The sequence below is a fragment of the Corapipo altera genome, unplaced genomic scaffold (assembly GCF_003945725.1).
Source record: "Corapipo altera isolate COAL_440 unplaced genomic scaffold, ASM394572v1 65, whole genome shotgun sequence".
NCBI classification, from domain to species: Eukaryota; Metazoa; Chordata; class Aves; order Passeriformes; family Pipridae; genus Corapipo; species Corapipo altera.
In genome coordinates, this window is record NW_020884891.1 from 5,691,989 (window position 1) to 5,709,520 (window position 17,532).

At 39.9% G+C, this 17,532-nt stretch overlaps 1 protein-coding gene across 7 annotated transcripts in view; it reads right to left on the reverse strand.

Annotated features, from left to right (window-relative positions):
* Positions 1-200: 200 nt before the first annotated feature.
* LOC113948020 (integrator complex subunit 6-like) overlaps positions 201-17,532 on the reverse strand; it is a 40,567-nt gene continuing 23,235 nt past the window's right edge. Inside the window, exons 8-19 of one of the 7 annotated variants that reach the window (XR_003527959.1) lie at positions 16,607-16,759; positions 14,888-15,020; positions 9,169-9,263; positions 8,324-8,434; positions 6,442-6,657; positions 5,837-5,960; positions 5,146-5,288; positions 4,570-4,801; positions 3,564-3,956; positions 1,655-1,748; positions 911-1,212; positions 201-472 (exon numbers count right to left, since the gene is read on the reverse strand). Coding sequence is in view for 5 of the 7 variants with exons in the window: in XM_027645242.1 (XP_027501043.1) it covers positions 268-472; positions 1,655-1,748; positions 3,564-3,956; positions 4,570-4,801; positions 5,146-5,288; positions 5,837-5,960; positions 6,442-6,657; positions 8,324-8,434; positions 9,169-9,263; positions 14,888-15,020; positions 16,607-16,759 (1,899 nt within the window). In the remaining 2 variants the exon portion in view is untranslated. Of the gene's footprint in view, positions 1,213-1,654; positions 1,749-3,563; positions 3,957-4,569; positions 4,802-5,145; positions 5,289-5,836; positions 5,961-6,441; positions 6,658-8,323; positions 8,435-9,168; positions 9,264-14,613; positions 14,695-14,887; positions 15,021-16,606; positions 16,760-17,532 lie in introns of those variants that run through there. The other 6 variants (XR_003527958.1, XM_027645239.1, XM_027645242.1 and 3 more) reach the window with 6 other exon arrangements.

Genomic DNA, 17,532 nt, shown 5'->3' on the forward strand with positions numbered 1-17,532 from the left:
ACCCCACAGAGGCCGAGCTGAGTGACACCTGGGCAGGTACTCCAGGTACAACCACATTCAGCAACTATCACCACAAGCTTTGTGTGAGGGTGCACAAGACCAGGTTCAGCTGGCTTTACAAAAATATCATCAGTCTGTTGGTAACAGACAACTGCAGGAACTCAGTGCTGCCCACTACAGACTCCTCAGATTAGCACTTCTTAAAAATTAATAAAATGGTTTATTTTATATATACATATGTTCCAAAAAATTTATACAGTTAAAATATCAAATTAGTGATCTGGTAACAATACTGTTCAAAATAATCTCTTTTGTATGAACATTAAAATACACGTTTTTAAAAGCGTTTCCTTTTAGTGCTTCCAAAGCACAGCGTGTGCCAAGGCCACCTGAAGAATCTCCGTCCTCCTCACAGGATGAAAGAGAACTGAAGTCGGGGACCTGGGAAGCCTCAGGTGCACTTTCATAATGTCTGCAGACAAAACAGAAGAGAGTCTGAGGTAGATTGTTTAGTGACCATCGGGTGGTAACAGTCACAGGGCTGTCTTTAGCTTTCATTAACACAATAGCAGTTTCTTTACTCTCAATCTACACTGAATCTCAAGTTTAAAGGCATGGCTAGCAGTTCTTGGGAACAAGACCCTTGTCTCTGTGGTGGCAACATGCAATTTTTACCAGTGCAGGTGTTTCTGGGAGGGTTTTTTTGGGAACACACGGGCTCTCTCCACGATGCAGACAAGTGTGTGCATTTGACAGTGCCCCATTTTAGTGCAACCTGCTGCCTATAGCACGTAAATGTCTAATGACAGCGTTCAAATGAGTAAATTCTCATCACCTGCAGGAGGGGCAGCAATGGTTATTTTCTTCCGCCTGTTGAGCAAACAGCACCCTCCACAGGAGAAAGCCACACCTTTCATAGCAAATCCTTAAGGTTATAGCCCAGCTTCTGCCGAATCAGGTTCTTAAAGTTAAAGCTCCACTGCTTCTTCTCAGACTGTGACAGTAAAATCACTTGACTGCCAAGATGGTGAGGGCAGCAGCTACATCCTCTTCCACTCTTCTGTGGCACAGCAAACTCATTCCTGGTCCGCATTCGTCTGGCTGGTACATTATTATCTACTGTTGACATGATTAACTCTGTTGGGTGGGCTGGTGAAATCTAGTTCCTCTAGTATTCTCTCTAAGTGTTGTATTAAGACTCGTTTTTTAAACCTACAGAAGAGAGGGGGAGAGTAATTTAATTTTTTTCTGCCAAAAATACAGTTGAACAATTTAAAAGACTATTCAGCCATGACAAATCGTAATACCAGAGGCTCTCTGTTTCCAGTATGGAGGAGTTTTCTTTTATTTCTGGCATTAGAATGGCTAGAAAATTTAATTTCATTTAATACAGTCACCCTTCCCCAACCCACCCAAATTTTCGGCTGGTCTTCAGTATCAACCCATCTCTGTAACTCACATTTAAATTTTAAGTAAAGACTATTTACACTCCACAAAAACATAACAGTATTTTGACCACTAAAACAACTATAATAATTGAAATATGCCAAAATAGAAAATAGAAAATAATAGTACTGGAAGAGTTTATGATTTACTACCATGACCTAAATTAATATTTAATTTATGACTCTGAGTCACTTATATCTATACAAACCTTGCTGCTTCCTTGATAGCAAATTCAATGAAATACTTCTGAATTTCCATAGGTCCTTGCACCTCCTCGAGAAGAGAGAATATTTTTTCATAATCTAAAAAGAGATAAAAATCCAAACCATGTATTAAAAAATCAATCTTGCAAATGCAATTTCACTTAAGCTTAACAGCCAAAAGGAAACCCAAAGCCCAGTTTCACGTGTCTGTGTATGGTAAAACACCTAAGGCAGAAAAACTCCCACATAAGCATTATGCACAGAACACAGGTGACAGAGTGATTTGAAGTGATACTGATGATCAGGTAATTCAAATGTGGCATCAAAGAATAAGGTTTTCTTTGAGAGCAGCAACTAGGAACATTTATCCTCAGAAAATGGAGGCTAGGTAGAGAAGCCTCCCACCTCCATGACCACAGTGCCAGCATTAGCAGTTAATATGCACAGGGTCACCAAGCCCTGATTTGGCCCAGAGCCATTGTTTCTGCAAGCAAAGGTCAGGATTAGTTCTCTAGAAGGACAAATAATCAATCCTTACTGTGAGCACAACATCACTATCTCAGTGGTACAAGATAAATATGTCCATTGCAAAAGAATAAACGACACGTTAAATTAAAAACAATTTAAATAATAGCATTGTTTCAACATTTCCACATCTGAATCCAGTATAAAGGTATTTATGGTGCTGTGACCAAGAGCCTGCTCAGAGCGATGCAGCAGGCACAGAGAGGATAAATGGTCAGAACTGTGGACAGTTGTACATAGTTAACCCACACCCACTGCTATTTAGCTTCTTTCTTCAATGACTGCCTGAACTCTGCAGCAAGGCAGGTGACTCACACTGAATACAGCACTGTTTTACTCTACACTACCATTTACCAGTCATGAATTTGGTATAAAATTAAATGAGCCCACTTTGCAAAACAGAAAGCAAAGACATCCCCAAGTAGGAAGTTTTAAAACTGCTTAAAAATAAATTACAGATGCAGCGTAAAAAAGGCTTCACCTCTCAACAGCCTCAGTGTGCCACAAGCAACACAGGATGAGAAAAGCAGAAGAGTTAAGAACACTCCAATATACTAATTACTGGCACTTGAGAATGGATTAGAAAAATATCCAGCAGTTTAGTTTGTAGAAATTAGTCACTCACAGACCACATTAGGGACAGTTGCCATTTAATAAAAATTGGAAAAATAAGTTACTGTGGCAAATCCTACAGCACAGACATTAACTTCAATGTTAGTGTTTTGGTTTTGATCCTGTATAAAAATACAGCCAAAACATGTAATAAAAGTTGAGGTAGCAAGATACTTTTTTCCACAATATTTTAGATTTTGGGGGGTTACCCAACCCTACAGGAAAACAGAAAAAAAGTCATTTTTAGTCTTTGTAAGTCTTAAGAGTTTGCAATGGTGTTCCATCACTAATTACAGTCTCACAAAATAAAAAAAAACTTCACTTTGCTATTAGCTGTTAATATTCCTTTTCAAACACATTCCAAGATGCATCCTTACAAGAGATATGCAAAGGAAGTTTTGATGGACACAGAGCAACAAGTACACTACAGATACAGAAGGAGCAGCAAAGTGTAAGGCAGTCTTTAGATCACTGACAACAAACACAAAACATCTAAAGGTGCTTTCACAGGGCACCTCTTATACCAGTTAAGGTGTCTTTGAGGGCAACCAGGGTGGCTTGGCACTTAACCTCTCAAGCACAAATCACCTTCAACTCACCTGCCCAGCATTTGTTCCTTTTCTTTGGCCCTCCACTGCTTACATGAGAGCAATCAGAAGTTACTCAAAATCCCAGAGCTAAGTGTATTCTGAAAATAGTTCCTTACTTCAAGGAATAACTCTTCTCTCTAACACCACATAAATATACTGATAAAATAAATAAACCCAAACAACTTACTTCTTCCAGGTTTGCGAACCTCTTTCATCACTTTGATTTTGATGTCAGCATTGCTTCCCTCCAGCATGGTAGGTGTTATTTTAAAGGAATTTGGCACAGATTCAGACGTAGATTCCACGGCCCGTTTTTGGTCATCTCCACTCACGCTGTAATTTAGAGGCCCTCGAACAAGTGCATTGGTACCAGGTTTATGATCCAACCCATCTTCACTCAAACAGTTGAATTCAACAGGTAGAGAGTCTAAGTCATTGGGTAGCATTTCATCCTCTCCCACAGCAGCTGGAACAGCAGGAGCCATTTGCACAGATAAGCCATCAATTTGTTTTTCCAGTGACTGACAATTTTCTGCTTTCTTCTCTCCATTGCCATCTTGGACAACACTGTTATTGGTATCTACAAATGAAGAACACATATCTTACTAATGGTATAAGTGAAGTATCAAAAGACCCAAAAAGAAACAGTTTGGTATCCTTTTTGTTTGAAGTGATGTGCAATGATCTGGCAGTGCTGGACAGTGTTCCAGCACTCTTATTCAACTTTGGATGTGATCAAGGGAATATGTCCCTTTGGGCTGTTACCATCTCATATCACTATCACCAAGTCACCATTTTCTGTATTCCTATTTCAATGTTATGACTCCTAAGTAAGCCAATATTTTTCTTCTCTCCCCCAAATCCAGCTAACCAAGTTTTCTTCTGACTTCATTTGCTGCAGCAGGTGGGTATGAAAATGAGTATTTTTGGGAAATGAACACGACCATATTTTAACTTTCCTTCTCCACAGAATACACAAACAAGAACTAAAAGCTGAGCTGAGCTACTTTCTACCTCCAGATTGTGTTTTTAATTTCAGATTTCATTAGCTCTAGCAGCAGCCTGTTTATCTGGGCCAGCAAAAGAAACTCATTCCTACCTAACACCGAAGCACAGGCACATGCTGAAAGATCCTTTTCCCTTCCTCTCCAGATATTCCCACCACACAAGCTGCTGCACTACAACTAATATACCTTTATTTCCTGGCACACCTTTGAGGTTTAGGTAGGAGGGGGATCCAAGAGCAGCTGGTGGCCCCTTCCCACCCACATGGTTGGTGACCACGGGGGGTGACTGTGGCCGTCTCAGCAGTGGGGACATGCTCCTCCTCCTCTTCAATGATGCCGGAGTGTTGGGCTCTCCAGGACGCTTGATCTTGTTCTGAGGCCCAGCAACAAATTCATCGGCTTCGTCAATCATCATACCCTGAAAAAAAAATAATTTAAATAACAGTACAGGATAGGATCTGTTTCATTAATTCACTGATGAACTGAGTCCCTCTGTGCTCAAATTCAAATGGCTTTCAAAACACCTGACAGCTCTCAGAACAGAGATACCCAGTGTAACCAGAGACAACCCAGGGCCACTCTGTAAACCAGCACGATTCAGTACAGGTTTCTCTAGGACCATGTGGAAGACATCCCTCCTTCCCACACGACAAAAGGCCGAACAGGTCAGCACTATATTGTTCTGGGGGAGAAATTCTACCCACAAATTATTTCAAGACATGTCAAATATAAAGACACAGCAGACAGCATGGCCCCTCCTACCTTCTTATCCTGTTTGAATGGATTGCCAAAGGTGTGAAGTCTTTTTGGTTGATCGGGGTCAATTTCCCGAAGAGGTGAAGGCAGCATTTTCAGGTATTCCTGGTAATTTCCCATCTGAGCAACAGGAACACTGTGAAGGCAGTCTGCAACAGAACAAGAGCTCTTCATTTAGTCTACCTTAAAAATAAGGCAATACAAACTTCACACCCTTCAATTGCAAGTGTTAGCATTTAAGAACTAGAAATGACTATTTGTTTTCACTACAGAGGAAGAGCTAAAGACTACAACTGTGGAAATAAGGCTGGCAAGAGCTGAGTTTAATTGGCAGAAGAAGAAAGGAAAAATAAGTAGATTTGATCTCTATGCTGACAACTGCATCTTTAGACCATCAGCAAAGTGAGATCCTCTCTGCTTTAAGCCCCCATTACTACATAGAACATGAACCCTGGTGAATGGGAAAGCTCTCCCATCAAACTTATTTTTAAAATTCAGAGCAAGCATGACATCTTGCATGACAGAAGGCAAAAATGTCCTTCCTTCCCCTTCAGAGCCAGGCAAAGGAGACTGACTCAGCAAGAGATGCAATGGCCACCTCTGCTCCCACACCAAAGGCAAAAAACACTATTTAAAGAAATAAAAAAAAAAAGCTGTACTCTCTCCAACCTATTAATGAAGAACTGTAACTCCCTACCTTCATCCTGCCCCAAGATAAGCCTGTGTGTTTTCAGAAGATTGGTTCTCATTCTGGTTAGCTGGTCTAGAAGACTGCGACGAGGAATATCATATGCATTTCTGAAGGCCTGTGGCTTCAAATCCTGGTTTTATAACAAAACAAGTAACTTTCAGTTAATCCATTAGTTCTCATGCATGGAGAAATTCCATTATGAACTGTAATAATGTTAACTATTAAAAAATACCCTTAAGTAACTTCAGAGCTTCATAACTGGATACAGCAAGCTCAATGGTTGTCTTTTCAACAAGACCTAATTCAGCATTAGTTTGAAATTTCAGCTCCATTAAGACTAAGCACGTTAATTCCTGGATGAACACCACTAGCTGTCTTTTGCAAATACTGGCACTTAGAACACAGTAATCTTTGTTTACTATCAAAGGATTTTCAAACAGTGTCGCAAAATCAAGTGCAAAAATTGCTTTTACTTGTCTCCCTATTTATGCCTACGCTGCACTTTTCACAGTTCAGTAAAGTACTTCCTTCTACACCAAGTCCATGGAAGTTACCCATTTAAAACAGATAAGATTAACTGCTTAGTCATGCAAGATTACTGTGCTGTTTACCTTGTTTAAAAGTCCTATGTGGAAGCCAGCAAATTCTTTAACATTCATTTCCGCCAGTCTCAGTGGAGATTCCCCAGTGATCCCTTGCAGCAGTTGCTTAAAGTCCCTACTGTGTACCAAGGAGAGGCCACTGGAGTGATTTTTCACTTTTATTCCAATTTCTTGTGGAACTTTCTTACCCACTGAACCTATTATCCGTTCCGATTCTACTTTTGTCTAAAATGGAATCACACCATGAGTTAAAGAATCAGCAGGCATTGCACATTTCCAGTATGAAACACACAGTACATTAGCAGAATAAAACTACAAATTTAGTTCCCAACTACCTACCCAGGGATATACTGGATTACATAGATTAGATCTCAAGCATAAAGAAATCCTAACGTGCTAGCATTTGGAAAAATATTTAGCCAGTGTATCTAAATTTATATGCCAGTAGGAGGCCTGTGAAAATCCCTGCTTTTGCTGCAAGACTGTGACTCTTTCGTGTCTCTGAAGAATCATCTTTAAAGGGAAAGAAAAAAACATACTGGAATGTAGGATGCCTTAAGTTACAGTAAAGTTGCATCTAAAACAACAGTATTGTTCAGGTACAGTAACAAAATTTCAGATTATTTTTTAAACAACCTGTGTACTATGGGTTGCCCTGTATGTTTGCAACAACATAAGGGAGAAAAGTTGTAAAAGAATTTTGCTTTATGAGTAAGCTTCTAAAAACATATCACTTCTCCAATGGGCACAGATTTCTTATTATAGCTACAGAGAATTTTACTGTATTAAGCTCTAACTGTATTCAAAGCAAGACTATTTTTTTCACCCACTTGCAATAATACCTCCAGAAAAAAACCCCAACCAACCAAAACCCCCAAACCCACGGTGATTGCAACCCACTTCCCCCAGATCTCCTCCTCTGCACCGTTTGCTTCATTATCTGTGGGAAACTCTGAATTTAAGGACAGCAGGAGCACAGCAGAAGTCTGGAATTGCCTGTCCCTACACAGGAGCTTATAATGCATTCAACACATTCAAACTGTTCCGTGTGCTGAGAATGCCTGTGAAAGCCACAGCAGCCATCTCGAGTCATTCCAACTCCACAGTACAGATAAATAATATGAATTTGCATATCATTAAGTTACCAAAATACCACAGGAAGTTTTAATTAAGTCTAGTAGATGCTCAGTCATTCAGAGGCTTTGGGATATGTTTTGTGCCTTCTTTAAGGCGGAGGATTTTTTCTTTGTAATTTTAAAGGCTGCACTTGTTCCTCACTGACTTCTAGACATTAAAATACTGTTTTAAGAGCCACTCATGTTAAGGAAGAAGGGCTTCCAGGCAGTTATACCTGGAATGGCAGTCTTGACAAAGATAAAAAGACTATTTCCCACCAGGTCACACTTTAAATATAGAATGGATTTGATCTGATGGAAACAGGAAGGTCAGATAGAAAGCCTGAACTATGATTTTATTCTCCATGGACAAGAATGCACAATTTTTTTGGAAAATGCACACTGCCAAGGAATACATGGAAATAAACACGAGGCTGAGGGCAAGCCTCTGACTTCAGCTGTGAAGAACAACAGCAAGAGCAGCCACAAATCCAATTAGTGATTTCCTATGAAGTTTCAAGTCTAGCAGATACTTGAAGTATAGCTGAGGAGGTCCTCATTGCACTCCCCTTCACTGCTTACAGAAGGCACAATCACTGGCTACAGAACCACACTGGATTCACCCATATTTTCAGTGGAAATGCTCACCAATCTTCAATTATAATATATGCTGCACACCCATATGAACTCCCACAGGGATTAGCTGCTTTATAATCAGATTACCACAAACTAAATAATCAACGCACTTCTAATTGCAAAGGTTTTATCAATACTACCTGTTGGCTGAGTTTTTTAAGGTAAGAGATAACACTGTAACTAAGTCCACAATCTAAATTATCTGATATCAGATTTGGAGCTCCCATCATCCTTAGGGCTTTCTTTAATGGCTATAAGGAAAACAAAATACACAATAGTAAGAGAATAAGTATTTAAAAAAGAAATTTATAAGCTCAATTACAGGAAGCTAAGGCACACAGATTAGTGCTCTAGCTTTTCCACTTTTGGCCACTAAAATTCAAGTCTATTCAGATAACATGTGACATGAGTTTGGTGTCTAACTAGCTCACAATGGACGTTATGCCACATCACCAAGACACCACACACCGTGGTGCCACTGGCAATTTCCACTCAAAGGCTCAGGTCCAGAATAGCCGGGATGATGCAAGTCCATATTGAGGTGCATTGTCCAAGCTACATGTAAAAGGTGACACAGTGCCTCCCCCCACCCCTTATTTGGCCCAGCTTCCCAAGTTCTAGCAGTTCACCCACATTAATAAACAAACTAATCCGCATTTTCCTCATCAAGTTACAAAAATAATGCCAAATTTGGGGTCCCTCAACAATCTAAAGTACTTTTGATAAGAGCTCATTTAATATTTAATGAAGAGGAAACACATTTAATATCTTAACATAATTACTATTACTCAGTATTTCTACAAATTTATTTATTTCTTAAAAATGTTTGACCTAATCTACATACCTCTGCAAAGCAAAATGTTTACTACCTAAAAATGTCATCATAATTACATAAAAAAAATTTACTAGGAAGAGGTATGATGCACAGGACTCTGGTCACACCAGCCATTATACCCGGGAGGATGAAATGAGAAGAGGAACATACCAGTAAGTAGTAAGGAGGCATTGTTTTTAAGTAGTTGTCAAAAGCCTGTCGCCACTTCAGATTTGGCTTAAGTTTGTGAACCTTAAACAAGTCATCTGCAACAAGGAAAACAACAAAAGAAGGTGTCATTTATACAGTCCCAGACCATAAGCTTTCTCCAAAATTGCACGTGCCACGTTTCCCCCCCCTTTTTTTCTCCCTCCACCCATCTCCCAATGGGGCTTTCCCACAAAAACTGCTCTTAACCATAGGTGTGAAGGATTGGGAATCCCCACCCTAGCTGCAGTAGGCAGTCCAAAGCAAGTCCCCATTATAAGCAAACTTACAAGGTACATCAGACTTAAACACTGCACACAACCACCAACACGGAAGGTGCAACAGATCCACCTGTTAAGATTTTCACCTTCCCTGCCTCTCTCTTGCATCAAAGGAGTCCCTGTATCTGATTAAACCAAACAACATTAATTTGGTTTAATTTTCATTGTCAGACCAGCTTTCTTCTGTTCAACCTGTATGATGAATTTTGGTCTCCGGTAAAGATATTGTTTGGCATCAAAGGGAAAGGGGAAAACAAAATATCAAATCTGGGAATCCCTCTGGCCAGCTTTGCTGAACTCTGCTGCCAACAGCAGCAGCTGTGCCCTGGCAGAGAAGGGGTCTCCTCCAGCCACAACACCTGCCTCATGCCAGGGCAGCAAAGTCTCCCACAGTATAGACAAGAGACAGTAAATACCTACAGAAACTGCTGCCCTTTACAAGAGGGGCAACCAGACATTTATTTCCTCTGGATACTGTTTTAGAAGCACCGTGCTCACACCAAAGGTGTGTATATTGCCATTGAGGATCACTGACCACCTATTTGCTGTGCACACTATGTACTGCAGCAGTGATCTCTAAAAATCAAACCCAAACACAGTATCTTGCAATTTATCATTTGAAATTATGAACTGAAATAAAGGAGTTTTTTAGTAGGGTAGTATGCTGGCAAACTGAGGCTAATGGAAGGATACGCAGGACTGGAGAAAAGGATGTCCAAAAATTAACTGGGAAGAGCTGCAGGAGACAGAGATGCACAGAAGAGTGCACAAAAGACAGATGCAGCAAGGAAATTGGTTTCTCCAGAGTGAGCTTTCAGGAAGATATATTTGTAGAAGAAAATTTGACTGGCATAGTATTCTGCACAAATCAAACAGATAGTACAGTACTATTTCCCAAGTTCTCACAGTCAAACCACACTGCATTACAGGTATTTTCCAATCTAAATGAATTCTGAATCACATACAAAAACCACACTACAGATCCTACTTGTACTTCCCTGACCTGAAGGAAGTGGGGTGGAGTTTGAGAGGACAACTCAGAATTCCATTTAAGATCTCAATATACCACAAGCTTAGCACTATTACCCAAAAGAACCTGTGATGGTATCATGACATATGGCAAATATAAAATAACATCCATTCTTATCTTACAGGCCTATTACCTTTTCGCAGCAAAATGCAAATTAAACTACATCCCCTCCAAAAATTCAAAATGAAAGAAAAATTAAAATGTAAAATGATCAGTATTAGAGTAGGTCCTAACATTTTACAGTCTATGAGTTGATTGTGAGTACAGCTTGAACCTTAACCCCTTTATCAGCACTTTATTACTGTCTCACTTCCTGCTCTGTGAGGTTGTACCAGTAACTGCACAGGCACCACCCTCATGCTCAGCTGTACTCCCAGACATCAAACATCAAACCTCCCTGATCTCTGCTACCCAAGAAGGAAGTTCTCCAATCTATGTAGAGCTTCAGTAAAGATTTGTCTGTTTAAAATTAGTCTCCCCACAGCAGGAACACCTACCCTGGGAAGGGTGACAGTCACGGTGGCAAACACAGCCACAAGTTTCATTTATATAAATAAGCAAACTAACAGTAACCAAGTTAACTATGTATTTTGCAGAAGAAAAGTATAAAGTATTGGAAAAAATCCTTACATAACTTTGTTTTATTCCAACCTAATAATTTTCAGATTCTACTTTCTGTATGGTCCTCTTAATGCAGAATTTTTTACTTCTGAACTCAGAGGGAGCTAAAAGCAATGGATAATCAGGAACATGGTATTAAAAACCACTAGGGAAGGGCCACAAGCTGCAACAACTCAAGAGATCAGGTAAAATCACACAGCAGTAAACTGAAAACTATGTTGCAAAGTCTTTATCCACTTCAGATTAACGTAGGAAACAACGGAATGGTGACAAACAGGACAGCAATACAGACCTTTAACATCCAGCACTACAGAAGGGGACTGGATGTACCTTTAAGATCAGTGAACAGTTAAAAAAAAATTGCATGAGAGGGAGAAGAGTCAGCAGGTAATTTCAGTAGTTCAGCCGGAGCCTAAATTACAAGAACAGTTCATGCATCATATAACTCAAAGTAAAACTTGACCCTTTTTTTAAAATTACCACTCATATTGAATTCCACCTGAACAAGTACACCACCATACCCTGTTGACTCCTGTAATTCTCCTAATTATGCACCAATAGATACACTCCACTGCTCTAAGCAGTAGAGACTCAGGATTTTACATTCACAGAAAGCAGGATCCTTCCCTGCAAACCACCTAGCCAAAAATAAGGCACTGCAATGGAAAACAGCATTCAACATCAAGAAAGGTATTGTGGCACTCTTTCTCCACTGATACAAAATGTTCAGCTCTCCCTCCCAGCACAGTGTGCTGTGTTCATGCTGGTGAGAAACACAGCCCTTCGCTTCCAAAATATAAAATCATTACTCGCAGGTTTTCTCACAGAGCCTGTAAAAACATCAAAGGAAACTGTCCACATTGCAGCCCTTCACAGGCAGACATTTTTTAAAAGCTCATCCTCCTGCATATTTAGACCCACAGAGAAAGGGTATTAACCATCTTCTGATGCTATTTCATAATGGCTGTTCAGGGCTGCTTCTGCTGGCACTCCCAAAGAACAGTCACTCCTATTGCCCAGCAGTGCCTGCCCTCCCACCAATGCAGCTAAAAGCAGCCAAGGAAACATCTTAGGCAAGGCAGAAGCATTTAGAAATATGCCTCATCTTTGCTCAGCTCTCCCTCAAGCACCTCCTTCAACTTTCTACTTTATGAACTTGGCTGTGCAATTAAGCAGAACAAAACCTGAAGTACAACAGCTTTGTTCGTATCAATTACAGGCAACAACCCTCCAAGAGGAATTTCTGTAATCTGTGGGCCAAGCACTCAGCATCAAAGCACATCAGCATCCCTCTGTGAAAAGTTCTGCCTTCAGCAGCTGCCTTACACTGCACAAAGAACTGCACCCCACCACCTCAGGCCTGGGAGCAAACTCCCACCAAGCTACTCGTGACTCCTCTCCAGCCTTAGGACAGCACAAGGGAGCTGCTCAGCTGCAACAGCACATCCCACATGGTCTGTCACTGCTGGGAATGGACCAGAGAGCAGCATTTCTGTGAGACAACCCATTACATGAAGGCATGAGTCAGGTTAACACATGGCTGTGTGGCTTCACTTTTTTATCGAGTCCTATTCACTGGATCCTTTCCCTACAAAGCTTCAGATTCTAAAAGCAGTCCCTGTAAGTTACAAGCCAGGAGAGGCGACAGCATTCCCAAATCCACTCTTGCAGAAACCAAGACATAGAACCAGCAAAGCTTGCTTCAGTTTGCTCAAGTATCACCTGCAAGCTTCCTCATCCCCACCTACCTTACCTGTCTCTTATGTTATTTTTCCTAGAACAGAACTAAAACTCTCCCTGCTCAAGAATGTAGGAGGAAAAACACAAGGAAAAAAATTCTTAAGCATCTTACTATCTATCTCTGTTTATAAGATTGAACACACATAAGTCACTTGACAGTACAAACATACAGCTGTAAAGTGGTTCTGCCTTTGACAGAGTCAGAGAAGGAGTAGAGATATTACCCACAGCACTACCCCAAACTAAGTCCCAGTTCTCCAACACAACATTCTACCAGCAGGGCAGGAGCCACTAGGAACACACTGATGTGTCAGTATGGGTGGTAGTGGCTGAAAGGAACAGACTTCTGGTCTTGGGAGTTCTCATGTCCTTTTTAATCTGGGTGAGAGTAATGAAAAATTGGTTTTACACACTCAAATCAGTCCTCTGCTGAACCATCAGTATCCAGTATTGGTATGTATTGAGACAGACACAGGGGGAGTGTGCCTGAAATAACAGAATCAATCCCTACTTATCTAAAGAGACAAACCCAAGTCAGTATTATTAAAAACATCTACATTTACCAGTTATGCTCTTATCATCTCAGTCATTTTCTGTACTGCTAAGTAGAAAAGGCCCAGATCTGCTTTCATGTTGTAGGTATATTCCACAGAACTTAATTCCACCATGCCTTAGAGACCAAGGATAAACAAAGTCCTAGAAGGAGACCTGAAGGTAACATTGTGTAATGTGTTTGTGTTAACAATATGGAATGCACAGGGTTTGTGCTCTGAAGAAAACATCCGCTCTGCATTTTCCTTTTAAACAGCCTTCAGAAATTTAAGATGTGGGATTACCAGGTGAGTAAACTGCAGGATAGCTCTACACACACTGAAAAGTGTTTTTCCTCCAAAGAGTGGGAAGAGCTTTACACCCCTGCAAAAAAGGCAGGGGGAAGACAAGAGCTGGCAGGGAAGACACAGCAGAACTGCAAATGTCAACATCAAAATGAGCAGAGAAATTAATTTAGGATCAGTGATGGCTTTTCAGCTAGTGGATCTGCTGCAGTATTTCAGGAGACACAAACTTGCAGAAACTCCATTTTAATCTAGAAGTATCCTTGCACACTGCGACAATTATCAGGCTACACAGAGAACTATAAAAGACACATTATCAGCAAGCACAAATTTCTTCTTTTTTGGTTATGATCAGGATTATGAAAAAACATTCCTGAATTGTGTTCTGGGGTGTTTTTTTCCTAGAAATGAATGGAAAAATCTTGAGTAAGACAGTAAGACTCAATGTTAATTCTCTTGATCACTGTTATTCTGCATCACTAAATACCTGCACAAAAATTAGAACAAAAAAGCCTTAGAGCATCTGCAACTAAAAGGGCTGGTGGCACCTGGAAACTCCTGTCTGCCACTGCTTTTATGCCACATCCCTAACAGCCACAACTACTGTGGCAGTTACTCACACAGCACCTTTTCATACGTCTTTCCTCAGAAAGTGATTTCATTGTGGGAGTGAAAAAAAAAAAAACAACCTGGTCCTTAGGGCAGGGAAGAAACGCAGACTGTTTCACTGCTCAATTCCTTCTTAGTGCTCTAAACTGCATTAGGGAATTCCCTCTTCCCAACACCCGTGGCAAACACTGCATCTGATCTTCCAGTAAAAAATAAGCTGCTACAAGAGCAACTGTAAAACCTGGATACACCACACCCTAAACGAGGGAAAAGAATGGAGGTTGAAGCTTACTCCAGGTTAAGGAAGAGGCTACGTGTCTAGGAGGTGAACAGCATCAAACATGCACTGGAAGCAGGTAGCTCTCCTCCTCTGCTGGAGAGAAAAAAAGGGAGAGGGGGTATGAAAATCCTCTCCTCCCAAATTACGTTAAAAGAGTTTGCAACATTCTCTACTCTCTGATCTCCATTATTTTATAACGTCTCAAACTAAGGCAGACCAACCATTATTGTTTTGCTTTTACTCTGAAGCAGCTGCATTGGCAGTCCGAGGCAAATTTGTTACCTACCCAACAATGGAAGTAACACAGGGTAGTTGTAAGGCATCACAAAGAGGTTTACACAGGTTAAAGTAGTGCTTGCTTTTAAATACCCAAACGGGTGGCCAAGTTCACTGTATTTTCCACTGCTACTCACAAATACCTGACAAGGAATAAGAGAGATCACAGTATTAGAAGAACATGAAGAATATAAAGCATGGAGCATTTAAAAATTCAAACTAATCCAAATCCAAGTGTATTAAGACAGTAAATTACCAACAACAGCCAAGTCCTGAGGTTGCACACATCAGGGTGACAGTGCACTTATATTCCCCAGTCACAAAACTGAGGCATGCAAGGTTCAGTGTACCCCCAGTCAGTGTGGAAATGCTCTTCACAGAGTCATCTTTAGTGCTTTAGTAAAACGACTGTGAAATGATACCCTGAAGAGTTTCTGATATTATTTATAATAGGTTAGGGGACATTTGTTGAAGGCATGTTAAAAGAACAAGCTATATGGAATTAGTCTTCTGACTCACAAAATAGCATAACTAAAATTAACAACATTGATAACAGAAATTTAAGAATAGAAATTAAGCAAAACAAGCAAACATTCGAGAAATGTCTTGATTATGCCCAGTGCCAACAATCTTAAGATTGACTTCATTTTTTTAAGTGCACACATATGAGGTTATTAACCCTGAAAAGCAATACATGTAAACAACTCTTTCGACAGGATAAAGATGGTACATATTCTTAACTGAGACAGGCAAAATAACCCACATCTAATGCAAAAATAGGTTTCCTAGAAAAAAATAAACCTTGCAGTACATAGCAAGTATTTTTCCTGTTTTTTTCAGGGCATAAGGAACTGGGTTTGTTATACGGTTTCTATGACAATGAGCCTATTTCTCTAATCTGTAGGGGTCTGATGTGTAGCTTGGAGGAGAAAAGCAGTTTTTGAAAACCAGGAGAGTAATTTTAGAAACTCAGGCAAATAAGGTATCTAGGAATGTTTAAAAGACATTTTTTAAATTAGTTTATTAAAAGTAACTTGAATTTTTCTTCTGAATATGTGTGTTATATTTTCAGTTAAACTGTAGTATTTATTAGGGAAACAAAAACAGAGACATCTTCAAACCCATCTTTCCAGCTAAAATATCATACTAAAACTTCTGATGTACACATTAAGCTATTATTTACAAGAACACCACTGAGAAGGGAGTTACAAGCCTTATTTTATAGAAGATGCAGAAACTTATAAAAAACTACAAAAGGAGCACATAACAAAGGATTTTAGCAACAGAACTTTGACCTGTCCAAGGCCAAACCAGTCAACAGGATCAACAGCTTCTATTCAATTCCCATTAACAGCTTCAACCATCTAGTGAGAATTATTTGCAGCTGTTGATGAGGTAACATGATGGAAACCAGTGCTTGATTTTCCCTGTAAGCAAATGAAAGCCTACAGAGAACTTCAATTTAGCAAAAAATGGAACCTGAGGGACACATTTCTTAGCAAAATGAGATGGACCTAGAAAGTGAATTAAATGAGATTACAAAACCTGTGGAGGGAACACTCATTTTGACTCCTGATAATTCTCTTAGAAAGGAGGTAAGTGAAACCTTGACATGTTTCTTCTCATCAGCTGCAGAATCTGCAACCAGACCCCAATTCTCCAGGCTTACAACGACCGAAGTACCTCAGATCACCCATTACATTTCTAAAATCAAATAAAGGGCAAGTACCTGCCAGCAGGTATGGGGAGACTTTCGTTCCAAGATGTACTGTGTGAGGGGAGAAGGCTCAAGCTCATACTTGTCAAAAGGAAGTTTGTCTATTACCATGGGCTCACAATCCACACAGGAGAACCTCACCACGGGGTGAGCTGTGCGTGGAGGCTGAAAAGAAGGGAGAGAAGTGTATCAGCTATCACTTTACCACCCTATATGGCTAAAACTCTCAACTTTCCACAATTTTCTTTAAAAGAGAATTGAATACAAGCTCCCACAACAGAAAAAAAAAAGCTCATACACTGATACAAACATTCTTCCCACTAAAAGAAAAACAGGGTTAATATTCCACTATTTATCTCGATATTTAAAAGCCTTCATGTCAATCAAGCTATAATAACATAGACAGGTTTAAGGAAAACTGCAACTCTGCTTCCCAGTTTGATGTTCGTAGAATTACAGATGTGAAACTGCACTCAATTCACAAGGGATATCTCAAGATATTCCCTATAAATCTGATTTTTTTTCTCTTGATTCAGGAGGCAAGAGGAGAGGGAATGGACAGAGAGTACCTTGAGCACTTACAAAGTGCAGGAAAAGAACATGCCTAACAAAAGAGAGATGCTTAGAAAGACTAGCAAGGCATGCCAATTGTATGATCATTTCATTAAGAAAAGCAGAAATGAATACTGTTTTCTCCTCATTTTCTGAAGGGAGTAGCTCTTCTGTTTCTGTTTTAATTCTTCCTGCTAGTGAAAGAAGAGTCCACACATGAAGTAATACTAAGCAGAGAAAACATGGTTGATCTTATTTCAAAAACAAATACTCCTTTTTCCACATAAGTGAATGTTATAAAGCTTTGATTAAAATTTAATAGGCTCACTATGATTTGTGGTACGTGAATTAACTCACAGTTAAATTTTATAACCTTTAAAAACCAT